The 27738-nt window shown below is 43.5% G+C and overlaps 2 protein-coding genes across 4 annotated transcripts in view; one reads left to right on the plus strand and one right to left on the minus strand.

Annotated features, from left to right (window-relative positions):
• Nucleotides 1-20075, plus strand: part of KMT2C (lysine methyltransferase 2C) — a 186312-nt gene extending 166237 nt beyond the window's left edge. Inside the window, 18 exon segments of the mRNA XM_042889179.1 lie at nucleotides 2485-4200; nucleotides 5152-5364; nucleotides 5868-6032; nucleotides 7270-7411; nucleotides 7888-8035; nucleotides 8790-8968; nucleotides 9066-9220; nucleotides 9413-9665; nucleotides 10217-10356; nucleotides 11342-11446; nucleotides 12668-13787; nucleotides 14717-14853; nucleotides 15179-15321; nucleotides 15586-15754; nucleotides 16963-17079; nucleotides 17762-17835; nucleotides 18212-18320; nucleotides 18562-20075. Coding sequence (XP_042745113.1) covers nucleotides 2485-4200; nucleotides 5152-5364; nucleotides 5868-6032; nucleotides 7270-7411; nucleotides 7888-8035; nucleotides 8790-8968; nucleotides 9066-9220; nucleotides 9413-9665; nucleotides 10217-10356; nucleotides 11342-11446; nucleotides 12668-13787; nucleotides 14717-14853; nucleotides 15179-15321; nucleotides 15586-15754; nucleotides 16963-17079; nucleotides 17762-17835; nucleotides 18212-18320; nucleotides 18562-18654 — 5178 coding nt within the window. The 3' untranslated portion in view covers nucleotides 18655-20075.
• A 1626-nt stretch (nucleotides 20076-21701) lies between these two features.
• The window catches only part of GALNT11 (polypeptide N-acetylgalactosaminyltransferase 11), a 40264-nt gene continuing 34227 nt past the window's right edge, over nucleotides 21702-27738 (minus strand). Inside the window, exons 11-13 of one of the 3 annotated variants that reach the window (XR_006181822.1) lie at nucleotides 25882-27068; nucleotides 25095-25153; nucleotides 23900-24037 (exon numbers count right to left, since the gene is read on the minus strand). Coding sequence is in view for 1 of the 3 variants with exons in the window: in XM_042888633.1 (XP_042744567.1) it covers nucleotides 22301-22432; nucleotides 23900-24037 (270 nt within the window). In the remaining 2 variants the exon portion in view is untranslated. Of the gene's footprint in view, nucleotides 22433-23899; nucleotides 24038-25094; nucleotides 27069-27738 lie in introns of those variants that run through there. The other 2 variants (XM_042888633.1, XR_006181821.1) reach the window with 2 other exon arrangements.

Genomic DNA, 27738 nt, shown 5'->3' on the forward strand with positions numbered 1-27738 from the left:
AGATGTCTTGCTGTAATCAGTACCTCTTGGAAATATGCCAGATACAGGTTACTCTTTGAAAATCTCTCTTCATTACATTTTTAATGATAGTGTGGTTTTTTCATCTGTCTCATTTTTAGGTACTAATCTTTAGTGTATTGTCTGCTACCATATCCTAGCACAGCAGAGGTGAAAGGGCTATCTGGAGATAATGTAGCTAAGTCTCCTCGATCGATGGAGAACTAGCTTCATGGTTAGATCTGATGGCTCAGGGCCACGTCAGTCAAATTTTGATAGTTCTTCAAAGGCAGAGGTTTCCCAGCCTCTCTGGAACTCTGTTCTAATGTGTAACCACTTTCACTGTATGTTTCTTTTTTTTCTTTACATTCAGTTGGAATTTCACTTGCTGCATCTTGTAACTGTAATTATAGTAAATGAGACTAAAGTTAAGCCTGCAATTACTTTGATATATCAGTGGTTTGGCCAACAGTACTAAAAGCTATGTTCTTCAAGTCATCATTTAGAAATTATCTGGTGTGGTGTTTCCTTACTGTGCAGATGGGGAATCTTTTCATTGTCAGTCAGGAACAAGTAGTCCTGCCAAATACTAAAACTCTTCAGACTTACCTTTTATTAATATGAGGTTAAAAATTGGCAGCAGGCTGCTTGGAATGAAGTCCTGAGTGATACCTGACTCCCAGTTTCTTGCCCCTGTGTTGCCTCAAGGCAGAGCATGCATTGGATGCAGTACGTGTTGGCTTGTCTTTTCACTATGCAGGAGAAGGATGATCTTTTTCTTCTACAATGAATAACAAGTGGAATAAATGCAAAAATACTTACTTTAGCCATCTCCATCATCTGTGCTTCAGTCTACTCTTACAGTGGGGTTATGTCACAGTAATGGCTGATAATGGTATTGCTGGCAGGTCCCTTTAGTGCCTTGTAGTTGATGCCAATCATCCAGATCATAAGCAGCACTTTCATGTACACCGGGATAGAAATCATTTAATAAGTTTTCACTAAAGTATATTTTCAAGGACTTTCTATTTAAAACAATTCGTCACTCTTTAAAATCAGATCAAAATCCTTTTTGTGGAATCAAGCTTCTGTTTGTTTTTTTTTGTGGAAAGGATAGACTGCATCTATAGAGAAAACTCTCAAATCCCTGTGAATTTTTGAGACTGGTCACAGGCACAGAGAAACTGGAGCTGACTCAGTGCAGTGTGAGCTTATGTCTGACAGGGTTATTAGCTCAGGCACAGTGCCATGCAGACACAACCGTGTTGTTTCTATAGCTAGGGCAGCTTAACTGCTTTGGTGTGGCACAGTGCCTGTGTTAATAAGCTCTTTATCATTCCCCACTGCTCAGGGAGAGTCACTAGGTTGGTCTGCACAGCCGCTGGTCCTGTGAGGTCTCATCTACCTCCGAGCACAGTCACAGGGCTCGTCATCACTGCGTATCCAAGCATGGTGGTTTGGATGCCTCCTTGTCTGATCAAACAAAGCTGACACATTTGTGGCAGTGTACCAACTGAGAAGTCCTGGGGCACTGGATGGTGCAGATAGATCCACTTGGTGGCTTTGTGCAGTGGCTCAGTCTGTCTGGCAGTGTCAGTGCCAAACTAGAACTCCTAAGTCATCCTGCACCTGAGATTACTCTATTAAATAGCCTTTTGGGCTTCATCTGTCGTGCATTCTGTGTTGTGTCCTATAATATCTCTCTTGGCCTGAGCTTTTCGTGCCCCAGATACAGGAGAGTGCTTTCAAACATTCTTAATTTTGTTATGGACTTTCACATCAGTACAAACAGCAAATGGAACTGCAGAAGTCACAGTCTAACAAAGAGGAAGGAAGAGAGAGGGAGATTCCACAGCACATGCATTACTAATCAGTGGATTATAAGCCCTTTCAACTTCTTAGAGAGCAGCATAGTTAGGTATCTATTGTGTTTCCAAAATACTCTCTGTTATCATGCTGACTCTATCATATCCTTTCTTTGGCTTCTCTGATTTGCCTTAAAAATAAGTCACTGGACTTAACTTCCTGCATCCAAGTCCAGTTTATCTTCATCCTAAAATAAGTTTTTTTCAAGCAGTAGTTGTCTTTTTCCTCTGCTGTGTGATGTTTGGGATTCTGCCTATAAGTGAATGGGATTTCGCCTCACTGTTTTCCTGCAAACTTTTTCTTTTCAGCTATATCTTAAAAATAAATTAAAAAAAAGTATATTGATGTGTGAATATCGTCTATCTCACAGCTTCCTTTTACCTGTCCCCAGCTATTGTTACATAGATGATTGGATCTCTATAAGGATCGCTTTGATTTTAGGTTTGTATGTTGTCTAGCACAGTGCAGTCTTGGTATATATAACTTCGGAAGAGAGAGAAAATAAGACAACACAGAAATGCTGTTTTCACATAAGCTTCATTTTCTGCTGGTGAGATGCGTTTTATGATACTTTACTGTCAGTGCATGTCAAAGACAAGTAATGACTTTTGTAATTTACAGATTCGAAAGCAACAGAAAGAACACGCAGAACTCATTGAGGAATATCGGATCAAGCAGCAGCAGCAGCAGCAGCAGCAGTGTGGAATGGCACCCCATGCTATAATGCCAGGAGTCCAGGCTCAACCACCAATGGTTCCAGCAGGAACATCACCAGCAATGAATCAGCAAAACTTCCCCATGGTGGCACAGCAGCTCCAGCATCAGCAGCATCCCGTGGTGATCCCAGGGCAGTCCAACCCTACCAGAATGCCCAGTATTTCTGGATGGCAGTCTACCAATCCCCCTGCAGGTCACATTGCCATGAACCCAGCAAGGATGCAGCCTCCAATGGCACCGCTGCCAATTACTCCTGGTACAGCAGCTCCCGTGCCTGGTCCAAATGCAACTGCACAGTCAGGACCACCACCAAGGGTTGAGTTTGATGACAATAATCCTTTTAGTGAAAGTTTCCAGGAGCGGGAAAGAAAGGAACGTTTACGGGAACAGCAGGAACGGCAACGCATTCAGCTTATGCAGGAGGTGGACCGACAGAGGGCTTTGCAGCAGAGGATGGAACTGGAACAGCATGGTATGATAGGGTCTGAATTAAATAACAGAGCATCCTTGTCTCAGATACCCTTCTTTAGCTCCGATCTACCTTGTGATTTCATACAAACTCCACGTCCTCTTCAGCAGTCTCCACAGCATCAACAGCAGCAAATGGGACAGTTGCTGCAACAGGGTCCTGTGAACTCACCTCCTGCCACAAATTTCATGCAAAGCAATGAGCGGAGACCAGTAGGACCTACAGCTTTTGGACCTGATGCATCTGCTGTTCCAGGTGGATCCTCTAATTTCCATAATGTAAAACAAACCCATGGGAATCTTCCTGGGACCACCTTTACACAGAACCAGGTCAGGCCTCCATTTGCTCCTGCTGTACCTTCATCTACAGTTCCTTCATCTGCAGCACTGAGCAGTGGTGCCTCATGTGGTTCGGACACAAGTGTGCCCCAGGGAGCAAACTTCCCTGGGTCGAGCCAGTCCCTCATACAGCTGTATTCTGACATAATTCCAGAAGAGAAAGGAAAGAAGAAAAGGACACGAAAAAAGAAGAAGGATGATGATGCAGAGTCAATAAAAGCCCCATCGACTCCACATTCGGATATAACTGCACCATCAACTCCAACCGTTTCTGATTCTACCTCTACCCCCACAGTTAACACCCCCAGTGAACTGCCTCGTCATCAAGACGAGCAAGAGTCAGTGGAGGTAACAGGTCCATCAGTATCTAATGCAGCAGAGAGCCAGGCCTCTCCAGAGCTGGAGTGTCAGCTCCCCAGCAGCAGCTTGCCACCAAAACAGCCAAATGTGAACACAGAGACTGACAAGGCCAAACCAGACACACCTACTGGCATTCAAGAAGTTAAACTAGAAAAGGCAGAAACTGATCCGTGCTCAGATCAAACTGAGCCAAAAACAGAAAATCAAAGCACTGTTAAGGTGGAAGAAGATAAGATCTCATCGCAGCCTCCCTCTTCAGCTCAGAGTCCAGCACAGCCAGCTGGCGTTCCAGCAGCCAAAGGGGAGTCAGGGAATGAGTTGCTCAAGCACCTGCTTAAAAACAAAAAATCCTCATCTCTTCTGAACCAGAAATCAGAGAGTAGCTGTCGAACAGAAGAAGAGGCTGCTGGAGATAAGAAGATAATGGACAAGCAGAATCCAGCTGAAGGAATGGTGAGCTTCTTCCTGCTTTTGTTGTGCGATGGTTACCAGCTCTCCAAGGCTGGCTTTTGTCTCTGCTTATTTTTAATTGAGGGAGGCATTAATTCTTCGTGTTAATGGCATTATATGGTTTAATAATTTATAAGACTTTTTACAATTAGAAAAATTGCTTTCTATGGAGGTAGGGTACACTTGAGACTTAGTGTACTTGAATTATTTTATTGTAGTCTTTAGTGTCTACGCTGTTGTTTTATTAGTCTCCCAGTTCTAAACACATCCTTGAATACAAACTGATAAACATAATTGTGAGCAGCAGGTAACTTAGGTAAATGTATGACAGGAATAGTTGTGAGAGTCCTTGTGTCAGGGCTTGTGCAGAGCCATTTAGAATAATAACTGGGAAAAAGAAATCAGACCTTTTGGCATGAGACCACCTGCTGCATTGCCAAGTCCCATTCTGATTGTTTTTACACAACTGTCCTTTTATGTGAAGAAGGGCTTTGCAAATCTGTACTGGCAGTGATTTAATACAGCCCAGAACTTTTTCACAATACTGTTTCTGTTTCTAAACTCCAGCTACATTTGTACTAATAATATTAACTTACACCTTTTTTCTCTAACCAAGTTTTCCTCTCATTATGCTCTTAAGAAAATCTCCAAGGCTGCGTGCCTGTGTAACTTTATTTTAATGGGTGTTCTAAAGAAAATATTTCTGCTCTGTGAGCTTTAATGATAATTTCAGATGTCAGTGGTGTTGATGGTAAGTCATAATTCTGTGTGCAGGGACAGTGCAACAGTTACAGTTGCCAGTGATACAGTGAAGTAAACAAACTGTATATGTGCTCTGTTATCAGTGAGGTATATATTACACTGTGTATTCTTTCAGACTATTGTGCAATAAATTTGAATGGACTTTCTATTATAATGTCAAAAATTCTGCTATACTTCCTTTTTTACGGCCAGCAAACTGCAGGAAACCAGATGCAAGGTGCATTTGGGTGTAGTAACAGCCAGCTTCAGAGAGCAGATGTGGGACATGAAACCAAGAAACAGAGAAATAAGCGAACTCAGAGGACAGGAGAAAAGGCAGCTCCTCGGTCCAAGAAAAGGAAAAAAGAGGAGGAAGAAAAACAGGCTGTATTCCCCAATGCTGATACGTTCATCCATCTCAAACAAGTATGTATGCAGACGCTGGATAACTCATCAGGGGGGCACTTAGAAGTGTGGGTTTCTTATCATGAAAACCAAATGGATAATGGTGTTGAATCCTGAGTACAGGGTGGAGATAATTGTAACTTCTACAAAAGCAGAAAGTTTAAAGGCTTGGTTTGATTTCAGTTTGGATGATCTGCTGATGTGGCATTCGTTCAGCAGTCTCAAAGCCATTGAATTCCTGCCTGCTTTGGCTGCTATCCTTGCTGAGCTGCCACAGAGCTGGGGGCCATCTGACAGCGGGGTTAAAACTGGATGGTCCTTAAAGTCACTTCCAAGAAAAAAAATGATCTATGATTCTTTGATTCCTGAAAAAGGAGAGGGGCCTGAGTTTGTGTCAGTTGTGTGATAGTGGGTAAATTCCCTTAAAACAACAAACGATAGAAGCTACTAACAACTGGATGTCTGTGATGATTCCATTTTATAGTTAGACTAATTTCTACCTTTTTTCTTTACTTTCAATGTAGCAGCTTTCTCTCCTACCTTTGATGGAACCCATTATTGGAGTGAGCTTTGCACACTTTCTTCCCTATGGCAGTGGCCAGCTAAATGCTGGAAATCGACTTGTAGGAAGTTTTGGTAGCGCTACCCTTGATGGGGCTTCAGATTACTACTCCCAGCTCATATACAAGGTACAGCTTCAATCTGGATTTCCTTGGTGGGCTCCCTGAGAGAAAAGTTCATAAAAGTTCACGTTATTGCTGCCAGTTGGTTTAGACTTTGTGCCCTTCGTGCAACCAGAAGAGAATCATCTTCTGTTGTTAGACTAGATAGACAGCAGTGTTGAAACAGACATTGTTTTGCTGTTCTGAAAGTTGAAATCAGTTCTAGAAACTGTTGTAAACAGGTGAAAATCGGCAACTATTCCAATTACGAATGGATGCTAAGTAGTGAAAATTGTAATTACAGATTTATGGAGCAGAAAAGGCTGAATTCCCAGTACTTTGCAAAGTCATCGAAAGCACTAAAGCATTTCTTAATGTGAATTAAATGGGAAATAAACTTTTCTCATTTGTCCGCTAAGCTCTAACTAAAAACTCAGAGGGGAAAAAAAAAGATGTTTGTTGATGGGCAAATAATCCACAGAATCTAAAACTCAGTCTCTGAGATTAGAATGGGAATATTGGGATAGCAGCAAGAGAGCAAACAGAGAATGAAATGTGACACTTGGTGTTTTACTCCAGCTTGAGAATGGTTACTCTAGGCTGAGGAACCGGGCCTGGCAGATCTGGTAGCTGTGGTTAAAAGTGGTAATGCTTTCTAGTTTTTGTGCATGACTGCCAACAAGAGTAGATACTGAAATTTGTACTTAATTTTGGTTTAAAGTATGGACAATTAAGTAAGCTAGTGAGAAATAGCGTGGAGTGTGAACTAGCAGATTGAGGTTCTCCACTGTAACTACTTCAGCGAAAGCTTGTCCTGTCCTAATGTGAGGCAACTTCCTTTTGAGTGAAAAATGGAGAACTCCTTTGTGGTGATGGAGAGTCACTGTGAAATTGCTCTCTCAGTGTTTAGATCAGATCCTTACTTAAACTGTAGGAACTTATCGAGGCTCCCAAAGAGTTCATAAAAATGGTCTTTATGCTTTTGTGTAAATAATTCAGCTGTACCTTCTACCAGGAAAATGTATTTCTCATGTAAACGTTATTTCTCCAATAGTATCACTGATAGAAAGAAAATGTTGTATCTCTTATAACAGGAAGTTATTCCATGTGTTTAGTCGCATGTTTGAGAATTAACTGTCACTGTTTATCAGTGGTACCTCTGGCTGCAAACATAAGGGAATGGGTTACAGTATCTAGTGATAGAACATGGCGAGTTTTCAGGCTGTGCTTCATGGCTGACTTACAGTTCTTTACTCTCCTGCAGCAGAACAATTTGAGCAATCCTCCAACGCCCCCAGCATCTCTTCCACCCACACCACCTCCTGTGGCATGCCAGAAGTTGGTAAATGGCTTTGCAACCACTGAAGAACTTGCTGGCAAGGCTGGTATGTTGGGAGGCCATGATGGTAAGGCTAATGCGTATTGTTTGCCTTATAGCTGAGTCAACTTTGTAGCAAACTACGGAATAGATAACTGGGATGTTTCTCAGAGCCTGTAGTTTACTGTTATAAAGGCAGTGTGCCCAGCCTCTTTTTGAGCTTGTCATCAATATTACCCAGTTTTGTTTTATATCAGTGTAATGCCAAGTGATGAACCTTTTCCCTTTTGGAAACATGTTTGGAGCTAGAAGCACTCTTAAGAAATGAAAAAGCTCAAAACAACTTTGTTATGTCTGCTACAAATTTCTTGCTTTTTTCTTTTTGAAGTGTGGAGATAAATCGTGGACAGGCAAACATTTCTGAACTACAAGTGGATGAAAGCAGTGTTAACATCTGCTGTTAATGCCTAGGTTGTATCTGGAGCCACTAGTATGGCTCCAGAATGAAAATCAGTAAGAAGAGCTGTACAGATGTTTCATTGTGCTGTGTTTCTCTGATTTTAGTTACCAAAGCTCTGGGACCAAAGCAGTTCCAGTTACCTTTCAGACCACAAGATGATTTATTAGCAAGAGCAATGGCTCAGGGCCCTAAAACTGTGGATGTTCCTGCTTCCCTTCCAACACCACCTCACAACAATCAGGAGGAGTTAAGGTAGGTTTTTCCTGACACCTTTAAGTAACATATGTGGAACAGATTCTGCCATCTTTCAGCAGGAGATGAGACTGTGAAGGTGTGAAGAAACAAAATCCGTTCTGCATGGCCATACAGTGCAGAGAGCTCTTACATGTGAGAGAGAGTGAAAAAGGGGGCTTAATGCTGTTGTTAAACCCAGTATCCTGTTAAGTTACCAAGAATCTTTTACCTAGCTCTGTTAAAAGTGAAAGAAAACTATATTTTTCCTGAAGGAACATAGAGATGACAGCAGTATGGTCCTAGTATCAGACAGCCTGAAACCCCCCTGCTCTCATACTAACAGTTGCTGTTGCCATGAGAAATTCTTTCTAGATTATGAGAGTCTCCCTACAAAGATCTCTCCTCCCTACAAAGATCTTGCCTTTTTCCTCCCTTTTACCTACCTAGCTAAATTTGGGTGCATCAGGGAGGAATGGACAAATGAAACCGGAGAAGCTGAAGTATTAAATACTAATTTCTACTCACGTACATGGAGCACTGGGGAACAGAGTCTGTAAAGGAGCTGGGCATTGCTACTGCCTCTCTTCTCCCTTCCATGTCTTTCCCAGTAACCCATCTTGTGCAGTGGAGAATTAGCCAGCCTTAGCAGCCTACCACCTAATTACATTCCGTGTAACAAGAAGCATGATAGCTCCCTGTCATTATTTATATTACTGGTTCACAGAGGTTTTTTTGGTCATTTCCAAAGCCACTTTTTTGGGTTTTGTTCCAGGGCTCAAGATCACTGTGAGGACAGGGACACTCCTGACAGCTTTGTTCCATCTTCCTCTCCTGAAAGCGTGGTGGGAATGGAAATAAGTAGGTATCCAGACTTGTCAGTTGTAAAGGAGGAGAACCCAGAACCTGTTCCATCTCCCATCATTCCCATCCTACCTAGCAGTACTGGAAAAGGTGAGACTGCAGCAGAATGAACAGTTTCTAATAACAGACTTTTTTTTTTTCCCTCCTGCCTGTAGGATTAACCTGGTGTATTACATTTTAATTTCAGGTTCAGAAGCCAAAAGGAATTACATAAAGGCAGAGCCTGGTTCAGGAGCATTACCTGGTTCTGCCTTCTTTGCCTCTCAGCTTGGACCACCCCAGAATGGTCCTAAATCTGGCCTTATTTCTGTAGCAATTACCTTACATCCCACAGCTGCTGAGGTAAGAGAAATAAGCCTGTGTTACATATGTAGAATAAATACAAAAAAGTTAGTATATTCTATTAGTGGATGTGAAGGAAGTTATAGCATAGTAAAATAAAACCAGCTATTGTATCCTTCTAATGATTCATGTTATTTCTGCCTCCCTGCCTGCCTGACAAAAACAAAGGTGTGTTTTTATTATTGTTTTTAGAATATTAGCAACGTTGTAGCAGCATTCTCCAATTTGCTGCACGTCCGAATTCCCAACAGCTACGAGGTCAGCAATGCTCCAGATGTCCCATCCTCCATGGCAGCAGTCAGCAGTCACAGGGTGAACCCATCTGCAGAGTACAGGCAGCACTTACTGCTCCAGGGGCCTCAGGCAGCATCCATGGGTCCTGCCAGGATTGCAGGGTCTTATGGACTGAAGCAGCCCAGTATGCCATTTGCTGCAAACAGCAATGGTAAGTAGGCATTAATTCTTCTAAATTTTCATTGAGTCAGTATTAATCCACGTCAACCTTATACATTCATGGTTGCAAGTTAAATAGCCAGTTCTCATTCTGAACAGTAGTTTTCTTGTGTGATCAGTACATGCAGACCTGCTCCTGATGTTAACAATAGCATCATAGGTCCCTCTCTGACTTCCTGTCACTGTCAGTCAGATACTTCTTCCAGCATTACACAGTGTTAATGATTTTTGTGCAGTCTGTTTTTAAATACGTTGTTCTGGAAGGTTGTTACCATGACACAAGTTTTTAAGCACGTATTCCTACACTGTTTTAGTTAATCATTTCATATACAAGAATTTATTATTGCCTTGTTGTTCACACATTGTGAACAACACATACTATTGTTGACCTGATTTAAACAACCCCTCCATCAGGATAGAATTGAAAGTTTGCTCCCCTCCCCATGCAGGAGGATTCTTCTCTGAGCCACTGAAGAGTATTGTGATTTCTCATAGGTTTGCTTTAATCTGTTCTGGCATCTAACAGACTGACTTATTGTGCAGGTATAGCTGGCTATAAGGATCACAGTCAGAACATTGCAGAAAGCTCAGCACTGAGGCCTCGCTGGTGCTCTCATTGCAAAGTAGTCGTCCTTGGCAGCGGTGTGCGGAAGTCCTTCAAAGACCTGCCTTTCTTGAAACAGGTACTGCAGTGGAAGTGGACTTTCTTTCTTGTGTGCTTCCCAGGCCAACTGATGCCAGGTTCTCATTTCTTTGTATTCTCTCTTTTCTGAGTCCTAACTGAGGATGAGACATTCAAGTGAACTGGTAGTGCAAATAAAAAGTGTGGAGGTAGTTATTTATGTTGAATGCATTTCATTGTATTTCACAGAAGAGGTCCCATAAATAGTGACCTCCTGAATTACTCTGTTACTCTCTTTCTGTGACCACTTCAGGGACCTTAAGAATTCAAGAAGAGCCTATGTGTAGGGCAGCATCACTTTGCCACTTCAGAAATTACTAGAAGAGCTGGAATGCTTTCACTGTCTGAACAAAAAGCAGATTTCAGACTTGATGCCTTGTATTTGATATCGTTTGTTGTATGAACAGAATCCCAAGCTGCTCCTTGGGGTCTCAGTCAGATGAGTATTTGTGTCATTCATTATAGAGTACCAGTGCTCTTTTTTTAAGATTGAGGTGATTATGCAACAAAGGTATACAGTCAGAATTTATATATAAAATTGGGCTCATGTAGTCAGAATATGGAATTTCCAGTAATGCTTTGCAGTTGAGTCAATAGATAAAACTTGATGAACCATCTTTGACTAGCAAAAATGAGGTGTTCTTTTCTCATCTTAAAGATGAAAGAAAATGGGTTTTTATTTTGCAACTGTGCCTGTGGAGCAGATGGGTGCATGATATTAGGGAGCTTTGTTTTGATTGTTAAACTTCTGTTGAAGGCAGAGAAGTAAATTTCTGTGATGAAGTACTGAAGAAAAAGGTTGTAGGTGTTGTTAATGTTTGATCTGTCAAATGAGTATTTATGGGGCAGTAGCACTCATTATTCCACAAATGTTCTACAAATTAAAAGGTTTCTAAGCCAGATTGGAAGATTTACTTCATTACAATTAGTATGTGAAGAGTGGTATTAAAATGCACTTCTGATAATCTGCCATGTTTGATCCCCAGGATTCCCAAGATGGGTCTGATAAAATGAAGGACATCGTATTCTGTAGCAACAACTGCTTTGTTCTCTATTCAGCAGCTGTGCAAGCAAAAAGCTCAGAGAACAAAGTAAGTATCAAATGCTGGTAGGCACTAGTGAGCAGAAATGGGGTGGGGGATGCTTTACTTTGTTCTGGAGTCTTTATAAATTAGTTGTTCTCTATTCAAACATTGGAATTTTGAAGCTGTAGAATGAGGTAGGATTGTAGTTACAGAAACTTCTGTCTAGCAGAGCAGAGTGACAGAACATCTCTAGCTGAGGTGCCACTACAAGCTCAGTTAGACCTTCAAGTAGATGCTCAAAACAGATGTATTAAGAGTGCTGCTTCTTTTAACTAACTTGGTTTTTACTTTTCGTAGTTCAAGTCTACATTTTTCCCTAAACTGGTGGACAGAGTTGCAGCGTGTTCCAGCATTACGTAGTTCATGAGTTCCCACGTAGCCACGTGTTCGCTGTAGGATATGCAGCCTTCCTTCAAATGCCTCTTTCCTACTTTTTCAGAAGAAGCAAAAAAAAGCACTGGATGAGAAAATAAATGTGTTCACGTCCACATACTTGCACAAGTGCATCACCACATGCATAATTAAGTTAATTAAATGTCACGTTCAGACTCCTAATCCTTTCATTTATTCTTTCAAGATTAATTAAACAAACCATATTGAGCACTTCTAATCTAAACTGCTGTTGTTCTCCTTGTTCTTTATTTATTTATTTATTTTAATTAACAAATCTCTTCAGGTTTAATTCTTGTTTGCTGTAACTGAATTGTTAAGACCTGGAGGTATATGACTAATCCAGAGCCCTGCAGGAATTTCCTTGTCTTGTTTTCAGGAAAATACATGGAATTAATTCTCAGCTTTCCCTTCTAACAAATAACACGTTTCTTATTCTTTAAATTAATTCTGTGACCCATATTTTTAGTTGTTTAGTATATTCAGTAGTCGTAAGTACACTTCCAGAAAACAGCTAAAAACCTTAAATCTCCCGATTCCGTTGCTTAGGGCATTTGATTAGTTTTTCATTTAAAACCTGTATGCAGGATTATTTGTGTTTCGTGTTAAGAATTGAAGGGTGCCGTGCTCTGGGTTGTCTGGAAGGACTTTAGTGCTCTGTATCCCAGCACAAGCTGTGATAAAACAGGTAAAGGGGATTGATTGCTTTCTCTGTTGCTGAATTGCAGTTTTAGGCATTCTGAGTAGCTCTTTCAGTTCAGTTCTGATGTGAAAGTTTTCAAAAGCAATTTAATGCCTTGGGATTCTGGTTTTGAGGGCTTTCTATTGGTTTTCCAGGAGTCGGTTCCATCTTTGCCACAGTCACCAATGAAGGAGAGGCCGCCTAAAGCATTCCATCAGTACAGCAACAACATCTCCACTTTGGACGTCCACTGTCTGCCTCAGTTGCAGGAAAAAGTGTCTCCGTCATCTTCGCCCCCAATCATTTTCCCCCCTGCATTTGAAGCAGCCAAGGTAGAGGCGAAACCGGATGAGCTTAAGGTAACGGTGAAACTCAAACCTAAATTAAAAGCAATACACAGCAGTCTTGATGACTGTCGGCCTCCGAGTAAGAAATGGAAAGGAATGAAGTGGAAGAAGTGGAGCATTCAGATTGTGATTCCTAAAGGATCATTCAAACCTCCTTGTGAAGAAGAAATAGACGAATTTCTTAAGAAATTGGGCACGACCCTTAAACCAGACCCAGTGCCTAAAGACTACAGAAAATGTTGCTTCTGTCACGAGGAAGGCGATGGGTTAACTGATGGACCAGCAAGGCTTCTTAACCTGGATTTAGACCTTTGGGTCCATTTGAACTGTGCTCTTTGGTCTACAGAAGTCTACGAGACACAAGCTGGTGCCTTAATAAATGTGGAACTAGCCCTGCGAAGAGGCTTGCAAATGAAATGCATGTTCTGTCACAAAATGGGTGCCACCAGCGGTTGTCACAGGTTAAGGTGCACCAATATTTATCACTTTACCTGTGCCATTAAAGCACAATGCATGTTTTTTAAAGACAAGACCATGCTTTGCCCCATGCACAAACCAAAGGGAACTCACGAGCAAGAACTCAGTTACTTTGCAGTCTTCAGGAGGGTCTACGTGCAGCGCGACGAGGTGCGGCAGATTGCAAGCATAGTGCAGCGGGGAGAGCGCGACCACACTTTCCGGGTGGGGAGCCTGATTTTCCACGCTGTGGGTCAGCTGCTCCCACAGCAGATGCAGGCGTTTCACTCCTCCAAAGCGCTCTTCCCTGTGGGTTACGAGGCCAGCAGGCTGTACTGGAGCATGAGGTACGCCAACAGGCGCTGCCGCTATCTCTGTTCCATTGAGGAGAAGGATGGGCTCCCGTTGTTTGTCATCAAGGTTGTGGAGCAAGGCCATGAAGATCTGGTTCTTACTGACACAACGCCAAAAGGTAAATTTTATCTGCTCAAGTGATGACTTTTTGGTTTGCTCTTTGTTAGTACTGATACACACGTCTCATAAATGTTTCAGACAAAATTTGCAGGCACTACCTCAGAAATTGCAGTGTAGTGCTTGTAGTGAGCTGTCAGGGTCCTTTTTTAATCCAGCAAAAACAGTTCACAGAAGCTAAGAACACCTTTCAAGGAATCATGTAAGCTACACATAAATCGTTTGTTACAGGTTCATAGGACTCGTAGGGTTGATGGTAAGTTCTAAGGATGTTAGTGCGAGTTTTCATGAAAAGTGACTGCTTAGATATGATGCTGCTACACAGTTCTCTTCAGATCAGTTGTGCTGAAGGTCACAGGCAATAAAGGGACTGTGAGTGGACCAGGTCCCCCTCACAGCTGGGAGCATTGCCTCAGCTGGGGTGAGGAACAGTACAGTATGGGAGAGGATAAGCATATGGGGCAAATCTGTATGGACGTGTATGTGTTGCTTTGGGTTTTAACCAGTTAAACCACAGCCTACAGAATTGCCAACATAAAGTGAAGTGCTGACTGTAATAGTTAACTTTTAGAAAATTCTATCTTGTGCAGGTTTTCTAAGGAGAATCTCTTCTGTCACTTCAGAGAGCCCACAGTTCCCTGAAGAGAAACGTATAGTAATACTGGCATGGAACTGAAGGTTTCCCAGCTCTGTTCCCAAGAAGGGTGCAGCACAAACATTGTGATTGGAATTTTTTCAAGCCAAAACAGCACATCTCAAACAATTCTCCGTTTTGCTTTGGAAGCACTGACCTGCTCTTTTATACAACCAATGGCAAAATGTCTTTTCAGTAGCGATTCCTGGTTCCAGCTATCTTTGAGCATTAGTTTTAAAAGCAGTACGACAGGTTTCTTTGTGATCCTTGTAATTCTTTCCCGTGTGGTTGTGTAGGTGTGTGGGATAAAATCCTGGAGCCCGTTGCTTCAGTTAGGAAGGAGTCAGAAATGCTGCAGCTGTTCCCCAGCTACCTGAAGGGCGAGGACCTCTTTGGTTTGACGGTGTCTGCGGTGGCGAGGATCGCGGAGTCGGTGAGTCCTCCCTGGGCACTGGGCACTCTGATGTGTTGGCTGTCACACACACACACAAACACAGACACATTGAAAAGGACCACAGTGCTCATCAGTTCCAACCCCCTGCTGTGTGCAGGTCGCCAACCAGCAGAGCAGGCTGCCCAGAGCCACATCCAGCCTGGCCTTGAATGCCTGCAGGGATGGGGCATCCACAGCCTCCTTGGGCAACCTGTGCCAGTGCCTCTCCACCCTCTGAATGAAAAAGTGAGAAGAGAATATTTGGTTACATGTCATTAACACGTAATTACTCGGATTTTCTTTTTTTGTGTGTGTTTTCTTGCAGCTGCCAGGGGTTGAGGCCTGTGAGAACTATACTTTCCGCTATGGCCGAAACCCCTTAATGGAACTTCCTCTTGCCATCAACCCCACGGGCTGTGCCCGTGCCGAGCCTAAAATGAGTACCCATGTCAAGAGGTTTGTGTTAAGGTATTTTGTTTTAATTTCACATAGTACAGCCCAGGGTTTATAGGCTGCTTAGGGTTATTTGTGCTTTCGTCTGCTGCTTACAAACCCTGTCGTCCTTGGCTGTGTATGTGCATGCCCAAATCAAAGGAGTTGCTGTGTTGTCTCTGCTAGCTGGCTTTAAGTGTGTGTACGTCTCAAAGAATTTTGCATTGCTGTTGTGGCTGTCTTCAGAGAAATCTTCAGTTTTTCTTGTATTTTTTCTTGTTACATGCCCAACTCCTACAGGCCTCACACCTTGAATAGCACCAGCACATCGAAGTCATTTCAGAGCACAGTCACAGGGGAGCTGAACGCGCCTTACAGTAAGCAGTTCGTCCATTCCAAGTCCTCCCAGTACCGGAAAATGAAAACAGAGTGGAAGTCCAACGTGTACCTGGCTCGCTCTCGCATTCAGGTCAGTCCTCATTCTAGAAACTTCCCATGCTGATTTTAGTCTGTACTTCTATTTGATGTATTTGTTCTATGCTAAGAAATGAAGTGAAGCAATTGCAAAACTCCTTCAAATCTCTTCTCAAAATTTGGTAATTTGGACGTGGGAAATCGTGGCTTAGAGTGCCAAGCAAGACATCTTATTAATTATTGTAAATATCTTAAAAAATAATTAATTGCAGTCATCTAGAGATAAAATGAGTCACGTTATTTCAAGGTGCTTTTACCATGTTTCTCAAAAGGTTAATGGAAACTAATAATTAGATGAATGCACAGTGGAAGTATGAGACGCTCAAATCAAGCTGAGCAACGTGGAATGAGGCCTTCAGGAGGGGTTCAGCACTTCATTGCATTCAGAAAGCAGTGTGTTCTTTGGATTGTTGTCACTGCGGGTTTGTTCCACAGACTGTGTTGCAAGAAGGCTGTGGGGTGACTTCATTGCAGCCTTCAGTACCTAAAGGGAGCAGGAGGGGAGTCAACTCTTTACAGGGGTAGAAAACAGCAGGACAAGGGGAAATGGTTTTAAGTTGAAGGAGGGAAGATTTAGGTTGGATGTCAGGGGGAAATTCTTTACTATGAGAGATGGTGAGGTGCTGGAACAGCTGCCCAGAGAAGCTGTGGATGCCCCGTCCCTGGAGGTGTTCAAGGCCAGGCTGGATGGGGCCCTGGGCAGCCTGGGCTGGTATTGAATGTGGAGGTTGGTGGCCCTGCATGTGGCAGGGGGTTGGAGATTCCTGATCCTTGAGGTCCCTTCCAACCCTGGCCATTCTGTGATTCTGTGTGTGACTCTGTGATTTTTGCATACGAGCATTGTTATTATTTATTTTAGATTGGATTGAACTGTGCTGTTGTGTTCTTACTATGTTTCTTCACTCTAGGAAGGCCTACTTTTAATGTCATTGCATCTGTAATCTTCACACTGTTAGTTATAAGGTGTAAGAGGTGTAAGAGAAGCCTGCTTTCTTACCTAGGCAGCAGCCAAGTAGGTTTTACTGCATTTGAAGTATTTACTGCAAACTTTCTCTGTGCTGTTTCCACATGAGCTACTTTCTTATGCTTTGTTCCTTCTGCATTGTTCTCTCATGATTTTCTGCAGGATTGTTTTTGGGGCATGGTGAGCAATGCAGTGTAAATTTGTTAGGAATTTCTAACTCACAGCATATTTTTTTGTAGGGCCTGGGCTTATATGCTGCTAGAGACATTGAAAAGCACACTATGGTCATTGAGTACATCGGAACTATAATCCGGAATGAGGTAGCAAACAGGAAGGAGAAGCTTTATGAATCTCAGGTACTGGGGGTGTTCACTCACTGTTGTTTCTCTCCTTGCCCTTTCAAATGCTTGTAGAATGGGACAAATGCTGCCTGGTTTCAGGGATCATGAAAAGACAGTCAGTGCTCTGTGATGACTGCAGCAGGTGTAGGAGTCAGGTCCTCTGTGTTCTGTGTGCTGCTGTGCTGGAAGAGCAGTAGGCTGGAAAGGACAGCCAAAGGTGTCCGCAGGGTTTGTCATGTGTGCTTAATGTTCAGCACATCTCACAGCATCAGAGCCAGGTAATCTGTATTCTGTTTTTTGGAGGACAAAGACAGAACTGTCACTGGGATGTCAGCACCTGCACTTTTTAACAAGAACTTCTTACTGAAATTCAAAGCAGTTTTTTTTCTGTAACTCAACAGTCTCATAATGGTTAATGCACTTAAAGATCCCTGATACGAGGCAGCACAGAAATCCAAGCTATTGGTACTGGATGGGAGAGAAATATCACTTGGACAGGCAGACACTGCCAACCCACTCATGAAAGTGTGGCTGGTGGCAGCGTTCCACCGTTAGATGACGTGTGAGTCCCTTTCCCTAGCGAGCCAGTAGGTATGAAGGGAGAAAAACCCCTGGAGGTAACCCACGCTGCTGCTTTGTTTCAACCATTGATGACTGTTGAAAACCCACACGGGTCTGTCTTCAATTGCTGTTTCAGAACCGCGGGGTGTACATGTTCCGCATTGACAACGACCACGTCATCGACGCTACTCTGACGGGAGGTCCCGCAAGGTGGGTGGCTCTGGGGCAGCCCTGTCCCATCCTCAGCTCTCCCCATCCCCTCGCCGGGGCTCTGTGTCAGGGATGTGCATTTCTGCTTTCGTGCCTTTTGGATCGGAGTTCTGTGGGCCCAACATTGCAGCCTGTCCCTCTGAAAGGCTCTCGTCTTTTTCATTAGCCTTACTCATCCATCGCTGTGTTTCATGGCAGCTGGGGAGAAGGTGAATTTTTTTTTTAGACATTTTATTCTGTTGGCATTCTGTACGTAAAGAAACAAGCGCAGAATAATGCAACTCTATGTGGAATTGCAGCCCTGAAGCTGAGGTCATCCTGAGGTTTGATCACCATTTTCCATAAAGTCACCTTTTCAAATGTTCTGTGTTTGCAGGTACATCAACCACTCGTGTGCCCCCAACTGCGTAGCGGAGGTGGTCACTTTTGAGAGAGGACACAAAATTATCATCAGCTCCAGCAGGAGAATCCAGAAAGGGGAGGAGGTACGGCCGTCCCATCTGGCTTTCCCCCACTGTTGCCACCTCTGTTCATTTCCAGATACTGCCACAGTGCGGTGTGGCTGTGCTGTGGTGGGGAGGTGACATTGCCCTTCCCCTTTTCATTTTAAACCTTGCTGGTTCCTACGAGGAACTCTGGTGTATTTTACCATCTAAATTGTAGATACAAGGAAAGATGTGGTAAAATCCTCTTGTCTTATAACCGTTCTCCTGAATCTTCTTCCAGCTTTGCTATGACTATAAGTTTGATTTTGAAGATGACCAGCACAAGATTCCATGTCACTGTGGAGCTGTAAACTGCCGAAAATGGATGAACTAGAATGCATTCCTTGCTGTCTTTTGAGGGTTGCTTGTCCCTAAGAAGAAGTGATTCACGTTTTGATTTTGTCGACAGAAAATTGTTGCCTTTTTTGAAGGGAAAAAAAAAAAAAAAAAAATCACTTCTGGAAGTCCAGATTTCTACTCCAGGATCTCGAAAGAAAAGAAACAAACCCCACAAAACAAGCACCAGGAGCAAGCCGGCAAAATCTGAAGCTGACTTTCCAGCCACACGGAGGTTAAACTGAGTTAACAGAATGGTCCAGCACTTTTGTTTTTGAGCTCACTAAGGAGAAACTGTTTAACTTGGGCAAAGAACCGGGCGCTGACCTGCGGCGTGCAGGTGGGCATTTATGAATGTAAGACTGAAATCACCAGCGAAAGGGAGAAGTCCAAAGTGCTGGCCACAGCCTTATTTGATAAAGGGGCAGGCCCTCTAATTAAAGAAAAATTTTAAATAAAAGTAGACACCACTGAACAAGGAATGTACTGAAACGACTTCCTTAGGGATAGAGCTAAGGGAAAAATAACTTGCACTAAAATACATTTAAATACTTGATTCCATGAGTCAGTTTATTGTAGTTTTTTGATTTCTGTAAAATAAGAGAACCTTTTTGTATTTATTATTGAATAAGTGAATGAAGCTATTTTTAAAAAGAAAGTTAGAAGAAAGCCAAGCTGCTGCTGTTACCTGCAGAACTAACAAACTCTGTTACTTTGTACAAAAGTGTAAATATTTTGAGGAAAAAAAAATACAGTATAAAAATAGTTATTGACCAAATGCTATCAGACTCCGCAGCAGTTCGGTGCTCACGATCCAATGTCAATAGGGATGTTACAATATGATCTCAGTGCTACCAGACGTGCTTACAATGACGGAATCACCAAAATCTCCATTTCGAGAGAGGCTGTTGGTGGTTGGTTTTCTTTTTAAACGTTTCAAGCAGTCTCAACTGTGGTCTCTGCAGATTTTTTACTCACACCTTCAGCCCGCGCCGCATGTTCCGATGCTGACTTTCACAGATGGTGGGGTGACGTAGATTCATCCGATTTGCATTATATTGTCGCATCCCTATTTCTTCAGTCAGGTTTCTTTTCTTTTTGTTTGTTTTTGTGCTTAAAATTGGTGATAACTGTGAATAACTGCTCAAACCACCCAAAATCAAGAGAGAGGCGCTGAGCATTGGGTTTTCCTTCAGCAAAAATGGGCCCGAGGAGGGGGAGCTGAACATGAGAACAGCGTAGGAGCACAGGGGGAGCTCCGGTCCGCTGCCTTCACCCAGGAAAAGGAGAACAGAGCTGAGATGGAGCGCGTGCAGCTGCAGGACGCTGGCAATTGGGTTATGGGAAATGTAATTTAAAGATGTGTTTGTATGGATTGTTTTTGTTTACATTTCTTTAAAATAAAAAAAAAAAATAAAACACTGTTTTGTGTTTGCTTGTAGAGATTTAATCAGCATTTGGAAGCAGGTTAGCTTTTTATTTTGTACTTAAAATTCTGGTACTGACACTTCACAGACTAAATATAAAAAAAAATGAAGTTTTTTTGTGTGCACAATGAAAGTGGACTGTAAACTGTTGGTATATTCAGTGCTACAGTTCTGAACTTGTAATGTATATGGCATGATGTATTTTTATCTTACAGAATAAATCAATTGTATATATTTTTCTCTTGATAAATAGCTGTATGAAATTGTTTCTTGAATATTTTTCTTCTCTTGTACAATATTCCGACATCCTACCAGTATTTGTCCTACAGTTTTTTTTCTGTTCTGTATAATAGTATCTAATGTTGGCAAAAAAAGAAAAACATCACAAAAAAAAAAAAAAAAAAAGAATTTTTTGAAGTATACAGAGTGTTATGGGTTTTGGAATTTGTGGAAACAGATTTAGAAGATCAGCATTTACAAATAAAAATATTTTACATCTATAGTGGTCCCCTCCTGTCTTCTTGGGGATGTTTTTGCATTTCTGGCCTCACACACGACTCCTCTCCAGCATTGAAGTGTTGTAAAAAACCACTCAGGTTCCAAAAGACCTTAAAGACCATTGAGCCCAACCACAACCCAACCATCCTACCCCAACTCTACCAACCCTCTGCTAAATCATGTCCCTGAGCGCCACGTCCAGAGCTGGTGACTCAACCACTTCCCTGGGGAGCCTATTCCAGTGCTTAACAACCTTTTCTGTAAGGAAGGTTTTCTGTGCAGCAGGAGGGTGGGCATGCTGTGGCACTGTGCTCTGCCTGCTTTGGAGGTGTCAGCTTCTGACAGTGCCACAGGGGAAAAGAAAAAAAAAGGAAGAAAAAGAGAAGGAGCAATAGGAGCAGAGCCAGGAGGCAGCCTACAGCCAAATGCAGTGCCTGGCCCAGCTGTCACCATGGCTGTGCTTGGCTGCTGGGACTGTCATAGAAGGAAGGAACGTGGCTGGTGATGTTTGTCTGAAGGGCAATCCACTGCAGCCCACTGCTGGGCTTTGTGATCAACCCCTGCTTACCTGCACCCTGCCCTGTGACACAGCTCCTGCTGAGGGCACCGCTCACAGCTGTTGCTCCTATTGCACTCCTCCTCCCTCTGTGGCTGAAGGACCCATCAGGCTGTCACAGGTGGATCTGCTCTCTCAGGAGAAGACTGAGGACTGTCATCATTCCACCTCATCCTGCCACCTTGCAATAACCCAATGCTGGGATACACGTGCTGCTGGAAAGTGTTTCTCTGCCCGATTGGAAGGGCAGAGCTGCCTCTGGTTGATGAACACAGCAAAGGGGGAAGCACACAGATTAGAGCAGGGCTTGCTTTCTGCTGGTCCCTGGGGGCTGAAGCAGGCATTGAAAGCACAGCAAGCAGTGAAACCAACCCGTCACATGGGAGGGGAAGCAGAATCAGGAAAACAAAATCCCACCACAAAACTTACCCCCAAACCCTGGAGGAGATGAAAGGAAGAATGCAGCTGTGAAAAAAGGAGTGAGAAGGATGGAAGAGCTGTGAGGGTGCAGGTCCACATCAGTGCCAGCCCTGCTGATGGCTACAAGGAGTACAGCCAGAGGGAGTCATAAAAAACAGATACTTTATTTTATATGCAGCTAGGTCATGAGTCATCAAAATAGACTTTGTAATAGTTACTTTGTTTTAAATAGGAGGTGACAATGACACCTAAGGATTTCAGCTATGTGAAATGTTCTAAAAATCGTAAATTAAAACAAATATTACAATGACAACTTCCAGAAGATAAAAGGGAATTAAAAATACTTTCCAGGTAAAGTAAAATAATTCCTCCAGTAAAACCATACTAAAAACATGAATTACCGAGATACCGCACGTGGAATGCTCCAAGATGAACGCCTTTCTGTCATCTAAAAGACCCGCAAAGCTAAAAATCTCACCATTTAAATTACACTGCTCTAATGATTTCTCTTACTGAAAATCAGTCCAATGATCCAGGCTAACTCAGGGATCCGCTGCCATTACTGCTGCATCCGACACAGCCCAGGGCTCCCCGAGCTGCTCCCCGCAGCGCAGCCGAAGGCTCCTCCCTGTGCTCCGCCGGCTGCAGCGGCCAAGGGCTCCCAGCACAGCACAGCTCTGCGGTGACACACGGTGGCTGCAGGGGAAGCCAGGCCCGGCTTTGCTCCTCCTTGGCTCACCGCCTCAGCTCTCGAAACGCCACTGCTGAGGAAGGGAGCCATCGCAGATGGCCATGGCCACGTAGCCTTTGTGGCTGAGCGGGTCTGCCACCTTCATGCACTGCCCCACCGACACCTGATAGAGGCGGTTGTTTTTCTAAGAAAGACAGACAAACAGGAGATCTTTACTGCAACTTCCCTTCTGCTTCACTGACAAACTAGAGCTGGAACCGACGTGTGGGGCACTCCCCATGGGGGAAGGGGCTGCTCCTTGCTGAGAAACCAGCATTTGGGCATCTTCTCCTCCCAGCCCTGAGACACCAGGCCCACAGCCACAACAGCACACCCTGTAACCACACTGAGATCCTGGAGAAAAGGCTCACGTACTTTTATAGGGACCTACTTTGGATTCTGCCTGTACCAGTCTCTTGATCAGATGGAGGGATGACAAAAGCCATTCCCTAGCATGGCCAGGGAGGGAGGAGAAACACAGCAAGAACATCCAGTGCCTTTCCAGATTACTCACCCCTTCCAGCTGCATTTTATTGCAGAATGCCTGAAGCTTGTTGCAGGCAGGGTATAATTAAACTGGAACTTGTTGTCCCCCCCAGTATGTGGTGATTTCCCTTGAACTTACATAAGCTTTTTGACTGCTGGCCCCTGCAGTAAGGCACCCTGTGGCCCCCACTACACCATCAGCTTCTACAGCTTGAACTTGTCCTCTGCTGTCTTCAAAGGACAGTCCAAAGTCTTGTAACCAACAGAGTATTGCTGGCCTTTCTATCTCCCAGTAACTCCTGGGTAAGCCCCTATAGGGAACAGCTTCAGCAGGGTGGGCAACTCAATGATCTCCAGAGGTCCCTTCCGACCTCTGTGGCTCTGTGATTCCATGACTGCTGGCAGGGCTGCAGCAGCTTGCCTTATTTGACTCCTCTGAGGAACAAATGCTGCCAATGAGTGGCACAGCACAAACCCAAGAAGGATCATGCAGGGTCCTGGATATGCAGCATGCAGTCCTGGCAGCATACTCCTGTTTGCTCAATGTTTATGTTATGGGCTCACTGTTACACCGGGGCATGTGAGGTGACAGCCCCTGAGCTAACACCAAGGAGCCAGATTTCACATGGCTGCAGGAGAGTCACAGAACTGAGGCAATAAGACATTAAACTAACGAGATGCTATTACAGGACAGAAGCTGCAAAACTGCTCCTCTGGATCCTGAGTTCTGCCCCCCACGCTCAGCAGAAGCCATGACAAGGACTGCTTGCATCTCCTAGTCCTGCAAAGCCAGCAGAGCTGTGGGGTGGGTTTCTTCCACCTGACACATCCCACAGGACACAGTTCTGTGCGTGGCTGTGACAAACAGAAGAGAAATCTAAATAGGACTGCAAAAACTTCCCAACATTGCAAAGGAGAAGGCCTGTAGGTCCTGGAGCTCAGGGAAGTCCTGCTCAGGCTGAGGTGCAGCCACCAACACTGTGTAGCTTTGCACAGGCTGTACTGACTGTGGACTTGATAAATTTGGCCATAATTACACTCAATCCTATGTCCCACAGGTGCCACCATCACTTATAGTGGCATTGATCACAAGCCCTGTGCTGTGCTCCAGGCTACACACACTTACCCCAAAGGTCCACTGCTGAGATCCACCAGAGCCGTGGCACTTCATGAGGCGAGGAGGGTCAGACGAGCGAGTTTCTGACACATCCAAGCACAGGAGGTTATTCAAAATCAGCTCGTGATCTTCATTGTAAACCCACATCTGAAAGATGAGATAGAAAAGATGTCAATTGCAGAGTTACAAGGCATCACAGAGATGCCTTGCCACACCTGCTGTTGCTTTGCTGTCTTCTTTTTTCCCAGCAGAGCCTGAAAAGCAGCTGCAGTGCTCCACCACCTTCCCAACACCAAACAGCATTATCCTATGCAGAGGTGCTCAGAGGACCACGTGAGACCCTATGTAGAAATAAAGCACACCCACACGTTCCTCCTGTCCTCTGGGGATGACAGCAACATGCAGCCCCTCTCCCAAACTCACCATCACATCACATTAAGTCCATCCCTGAGGATGAGGAGGATGGTGGATCTCCTTAGCTGGGCCAAGTGCCATCAGGCAGGCAGGACACAAAGCCAAAAAGTACCTTGAGTCTTCCTGGAAACAGCTGCACTTGGCCAGAAACACAAAGGAGTTTACCTCACTTTGTGCTATGGGCACCAAGAGCACACAACAGCAGAGAAAGCCGTGCTTCTTCTCCAGAAAGGCTGATACCAGGCAGCCCAAATCAATTTCAAACTAATTACATGTTTGGAGTAGAAAACAAGGGAAAAAGAAAAACAAGGCCTGAAGTCTGGAGATGCTGTGGCTCCAAACTCGAATTTAAATATTGCTGTAAACATGCAGACTGTTAGCAGATTCCAGCACATGGAAAGCAAAGCCACCCCTTATCATAAAACTGAAAGTCTTCAGGCACTCTGAAATTTATTAAATATTTTCCTGCTGCCACATGGATGGATGATGATCATCTTCCATCATCCTCACTGCCATAGGCTGACCATGCAGAAATCCAGAGATTCCTCTGGCATTTTTTTTTATTTTTCATTTTCTTTTGCCATAATGAAGATATACAGGGCTGTGTTATTGACTTATTTTATACTACCAAAAGATGAAATTACCCCACAGTATGATTAGTGCAAATGAATAAAAGGCAGCTGAACTTCTTCTGGGGACATTCAAGTGAGGATAGGGGTGGAACAGTGCCCAAGGCAGAGAAGAAGGCCCCACACTGCCATTTCCTCAGGACAAAAGCAGTTAACTATACCAGACTTTGAGTCCAGGTCAATACAGATGGCTGTACTGAAACAAAACCCAGCACTCAACCTGGGAAAAAAAAAAAATCAAACCAATAGTAAGTGAAGGACTTTGGCTCTCAGAGTGCAATGCTGGTAGCAAAAGGCACAGGGGGCAGCTGGCAAAGCTCTGTGGATGTACACTCATTTCATCTGTAAATTGCATTAGGAGGAGAGGAATGCAATGAAAAACTTCACTCCAATAAATGCAAGCCAGCAACTATTACAGAACCAGCTCTGTGTGTGACAGAATTATGGCTGTGGGCTCTGCTGCCAGCACAGGCATTCCAGCACTCCAAGCAGCTGCCATCTGTTGCTTACATTGGCACCAGTGCATTATTCCAGAGTTTTTTAAATGACAAAATGAAGCTGAAGAGCACCAAGCAGCCACCTCAGCATGAGGACAAGCTGTGCCCAGCGACTGCATCATTACAGCTACGTGTAGCCCTTCAGTTCATGTTTCTAGTGGCTAGCAGTGACATCACAGCACCAAATAACTTGTGAAAGTCAGCAGCAAAGGCAAAGCATGGGATCTGCAATCATTACTTTAAGCTACTGCTATCCAGGAGACTCAACGTCCTCCTGAAGGCATTGCTGATGTCCATGTGATCCTATTTTGTATCTCAGTGTGTGGCTGAGGATTTGAAGAGGAACTGTGGGATCATGTCCTTCAATGGGCTGATGAAAATGCAGCAGTAGAGATAGCTCACACTTCTCCACACTCACTCCAGGCAAATGCATCAGAAAAACAAAACTTACACCCATGATGCAGAGATTTAGGGAGGAGAACCCTACAGAAGAGCTGTAGCACTTAAAGCTCATCCTCCTACAAACAGTTCAAGAGTCAGAATTACACATGCTTACACTGATGGAGTGCTACAAGAGGTTAACAGCTCTTGTGACTTCCCAACCCCATGCAGCTGAGCACAGACACCCACCAGCTAACCCCAGCCTCAAGGGCAGCATTCACAACTGTAAAGCCTAATACATTGCTAAGCTAAAGAAAGCTTAAGTTACTGAATTGAAACAAATGAACAGAGAAGGGGTGAAACCAAGAGAATAGGAAAAAAAAACAAAACACTACTCAGCAGACTAGGAGAAGATTCTTTTTTTGAAAAGCAGCTTGACTTGAAGCATTTAGGTCAGGCAGAAGATAAGCAGGCATTAGACACATGAGAGAGCCAATCTAGATCACAGCCAGTCCCACTAGTTACATCTTCTGTTGGCCTTCATGCTTCATTCCAAAAATCTTCACTGGGGTCTCTGAAGCTCCTCTTACAAGTTTATTAGTAACTACTTTTTCCTTTGGAGCATCTGTCATGAAGAACTTCAGCACCTTTTCTGCCTAATCACCATCTATTAACCTTAGACAACATTTTTGGTAGAATCCACAACACTTGGGGTGCTTGTTTTTGTTTGTTTATTTCTGCATTTCATTGTGAAAGACAGAGATGGAGATGTCTGACCTTTTGAAGCCCTTAAATGCTTTCTGGCCTCCTTCACCACCCACGTTTCACGCTGTGTGCTACCTTGTGCATTCCCAGTTTCGTTTATGGAAAGAGGTCACACACTGCAGACTGAGCAGAAGAGTTCACTTCAGCTGTCTTGGCATCTCCACACAACCACTCTTCAACTACACAACGTTAATCCCATGTTAGCCTTCTGCTTGCAAAATTCACACTCAGCATTTCTGCTCCTCAGCTTCTGTTACTTCAGGCTTCTTATCTCTGATCTTGTTTCTACCAGACCCTTCCACTATTTCTACCTGTGCTATTTCTAACTACAAAATCATGCAGAAGACCATTTTCCAGTCCAAAGTACTGTGCTCAGTGAGTCTCAAGAAGGGCAGCGTTGTTTCCAAGACCTTCACATGTTTTCCCACGTAGAGTTCACTTTGTTCCTTCAACTTACTGAGACTGCTATCTATTCACATGGTAAAAAGTAGCCTGGAAAGAGAAATAGAGTTAACTTATCCCAGACCACTTTCACTAGACCCAATGCAGGCTTTCTTATCAAGGCTAAAGGTATGGATGGAACAGATGGGATAGATTCTTCTAGAACAATACAGTTCTTGCCTTTTTTGGCAACACCGGTGGAAAAGGCCAAAACCTTCCAGTACTGAGCAAGTTTCTTGTCATGTTTTATATGCATAACTTGTTACATGCCCTTTCTTTACATTGTTCTCATGCACCTAGAGCAAGAGCGTTCAGAAGATATGCAAGAAAACTGACAAATTGTTAGTAGAGCAAAACAAGTTTACTAGTAGAAAATGACAGTGTTGGTTTACGTACTTGGAGAACAAAATCATTGCAAAAGACAACAGCACAGCCAGTTTTCTTCCGTGAGAACTAGTTGCTTAATTTACCACTAGTAAACAAGATTAAAACCAGACAAATTAATGCTCAGATTATTCATCTCTAAAAAAAATCTAACAGCTAACCAAAGTTTTCTGTCTCCAAGAGACAAATCAGAAGGCTTTGATAAGGAGGAAAAAAAAAAAAAGGCTCTCTCCTCCAACTATTTGGCAGTACATTACTGGAAATACCACAGGAATGAAGGTTTCCATTTGTTTCCCTATCTGTTCTGATGGTGGATACCATCCATGTAACGTTGTAT

The sequence above is a fragment of the Lagopus leucura genome, unplaced genomic scaffold (assembly GCF_019238085.1).
Source record: "Lagopus leucura isolate 7727_CA_CO unplaced genomic scaffold, USGS_WTPT01 Super-Scaffold_100157, whole genome shotgun sequence".
NCBI lineage: Eukaryota > Metazoa > Chordata > Aves > Galliformes > Phasianidae > Lagopus > Lagopus leucura.